The sequence below is a fragment of the Octopus bimaculoides genome, chromosome 23 (assembly GCF_001194135.2).
Source record: "Octopus bimaculoides isolate UCB-OBI-ISO-001 chromosome 23, ASM119413v2, whole genome shotgun sequence".
Classification (NCBI taxonomy): domain Eukaryota; kingdom Metazoa; phylum Mollusca; class Cephalopoda; order Octopoda; family Octopodidae; genus Octopus; species Octopus bimaculoides.
In genome coordinates this window covers 26,575,590-26,578,233 of record NC_069003.1, presented here as the reverse complement: position 1 = coordinate 26,578,233, position 2,644 = coordinate 26,575,590, and the positions used below count along the sequence as shown (strand labels likewise).

Below are 2,644 nucleotides of genomic sequence, written 5' to 3'. Positions count from 1 at the left end.
TAGTTAAGTCAAATAAGCAAATACAATCATTCATCAACAGGTGCTTGCGTAGTATACTTAAAATCAGATGGCCCAAACACATAAGCAATATGGAGCTATGGCAAAGAACGAATCAAGTTTCGATTACGGAGCAAATATTTAAGAGAAAGTGGAAGTGAATTGGTAGCACAATTAGAAAGGACCCACCAAATGCAGCGAAAAGTGTTTTACAGTGGAATCTGGATGGATATAGAAAGAGGGGTAGGCCTAAGAACTTGTAGCGTAGATCAACACAAAAGGAACTAGAGAAAGGGGGACATTCATGGCAGAGTATAAGTACAGAAGCAAAAAATTATGCGACATGGAATTCAATTATAAGTGGCCTATACTCCGCGTTGGAGGGTTAAAGGCAAGAAAGAAAGAACTTACTGTGATTTATTAATGCCATGTTCTTCTTCAAGCTCTTCTTGTTGGGCACGTGCCTGCTCCAAGATCTTACGTGACAACTTCTCATCGACAAACTGATAGAGAAAAAGAAAATGTATATTCAAAATCGACACTACCACCATCATCATTTTTATTATTGCTTTCCTTTGAGCCAATGAAGGAACCCCCTACAATGATGTTCAATCTGCTAGAAATAACAACCAAATCTGAGGTTATCAAGCCAATTAGTAAACAAAAACTCCATATGGAAAGGAGTGCTAACTGGTTAGTTGTTCTAGATCGTGTGTATATATATATATATATACATATATATATATATATAAAACTGACGTATGCACACATGACTACAGTGGTTATTTATTCTGGAGCATATGAGGGGGTACTGAAAAGTTCCTGGCTTTGAGTGTCATGAAAAGTTTGGTTGGAGGTCCAACCATTCGAGTTCTCTTACAAGGGGCTTAGAAAAATTGAAGGTCCACTGCAATAAGTGCAGGAATCTGAGAGGGGAATATGTTGAGTAAAATCATAATTAACTGATCCTCCTGTATTTTCTTTTACTCAAAGCCAGGAACTTCTCAGCACCCCCTAGTATGTGTGTGAGTATCTTATTTAAGGCGGTAGAATGTTATTTGAAGAAGATTTGACTGCTATTTCTAGGAAGATAAACAAATAGGTCTGTAGTTGAAAAATCACTGACTCGCAAAATCTCCTTCAAGTAACAATCCAACCCTTTAGTATTCAGATTATGCTGTCAAATGCAATGCTTATTTATAAACATCATTTTGAATTAATCTTGTATTATCTTGTAGCTTTGAGATTTCAATGGCATGACTGTTTATATTTAGAATGACATTGTAGGGTAGGTGTGAGAGGCTGGATCTCACAAGTTTGATTATAAAACAGATAGAATACTGGGGAGTGCCAAGGCCAGTTTAAATGCTAACTGGTTAACCCTCGTGATACCAACCCACTCTGGTTCTATGATACAACCTCCCAGTTTTTATGTCATCTGTAAAAAAATTCTGAAGCAACACCAAACACGGCATTAAAGCGAGTGATTGCAAGCCTTGGGACATTGGGAAAGCCGAACATCATCCGACATTTTGCCATGGCTGGATGCTAAATGGAGATAAAACCTCCCTTAACACCGATTATCGCCACAAAGTGTCGGCCCAATCGCCAGAAAATTTGGCCGTCGCTAAGTGTAAGAAGGTAATCTCCTATTTGACGTTCGTAAAATCGAATTTCTTTTAGTTTCAATTTCATTTCAACTCAATTGCCATGTCTGGTGGACGCCCTCCTGCTCCTCGCTTTACAGAGAATCCCAACGAAATACTTACAGCTCAACAGATAATCAATACAACGCATACAGTTACGACACTGGATCGATCTTTGTCAGATTCAGCCACTTGTATTTGCATGGTGTGCCCGACGTGGATTGTTGAAGAATTTTCACGTGCTCAGGGCGGAACTCAATTCAAAATAAGTCTAAACAATTTTTTCTCACTTTTTACTCGCTGTTTGTAGTGTGTACCACTTATAATTATGATTAAATGTTCGATTGAAATAAACTTTTTAGATCACTATGATTTTACGAACGTCAAACAGGAAATGACCGAGTAAAAAACACTTTGAAACTTGATCAGATTGATTATGAAATGTCCCAGTCAAATTCACAGTTCAGTTGATGCTGTTCTTACTGGTACCGGTGATCTTGCTAACGATATGAATACAGTTCCTTTCTAGAGACCATATCTTTGATAGAATTTAAAGAAAAATAGAGATTCGCAACCATATGACCAAATAAAGATTTTACTCACTTCGTCATCGCTGTCTTGACGATTTTGTTTATCTTTTGTTCTGCCAGGAGGTCGAACAGATTTATCCTCGAGAATCTGGTCTGCCAGATGAGGGTTCTTCGATTTGTGTTTATCACCTTTCATTTTCCCCATTACTGCGAAGTGTTGATCAAGAAATATTAAAAACAAGAAAACTTTTTTCCTGAAATCATAGGCACGTGGAGACGAACCCACAGATGGCGGAAGTTGAGTTACCGGAAGTTGCTCCAACTCTGCAGTAAATGCAACTCTCTCGCTCGCTCTGTCTTATCTGTCTGTCTGTCAAGTCTTATCTGTCTGTCTGTCTGTCTCTCTCTCTCTCTCTCTCTCTCTTCTTCCCTCTCCCTCTCTCTCCCCTTCCCTCTCCCTCTTTCTCTCTC

General features: G+C 38.7%; 1 protein-coding gene across 1 annotated transcript in view; it reads right to left on the bottom strand.

Moving 5' to 3' along the window:
- Nucleotides 1-2,518, bottom strand: part of LOC106874484 (bystin) — a 17,268-nt gene extending 14,750 nt beyond the window's left edge. The window contains exons 1-2 of the mRNA XM_014922226.2: nucleotides 2,247-2,518; nucleotides 409-500 (exon numbers count right to left, since the gene is read on the bottom strand). Of these exons, the coding sequence (XP_014777712.1) occupies nucleotides 409-500; nucleotides 2,247-2,378 (224 nt within the window). The 5' untranslated portion in view covers nucleotides 2,379-2,518. The remainder of the gene's footprint in view (nucleotides 1-408; nucleotides 501-2,246) is intronic.
- Nucleotides 2,519-2,644: the final 126 nt, after the last annotated feature.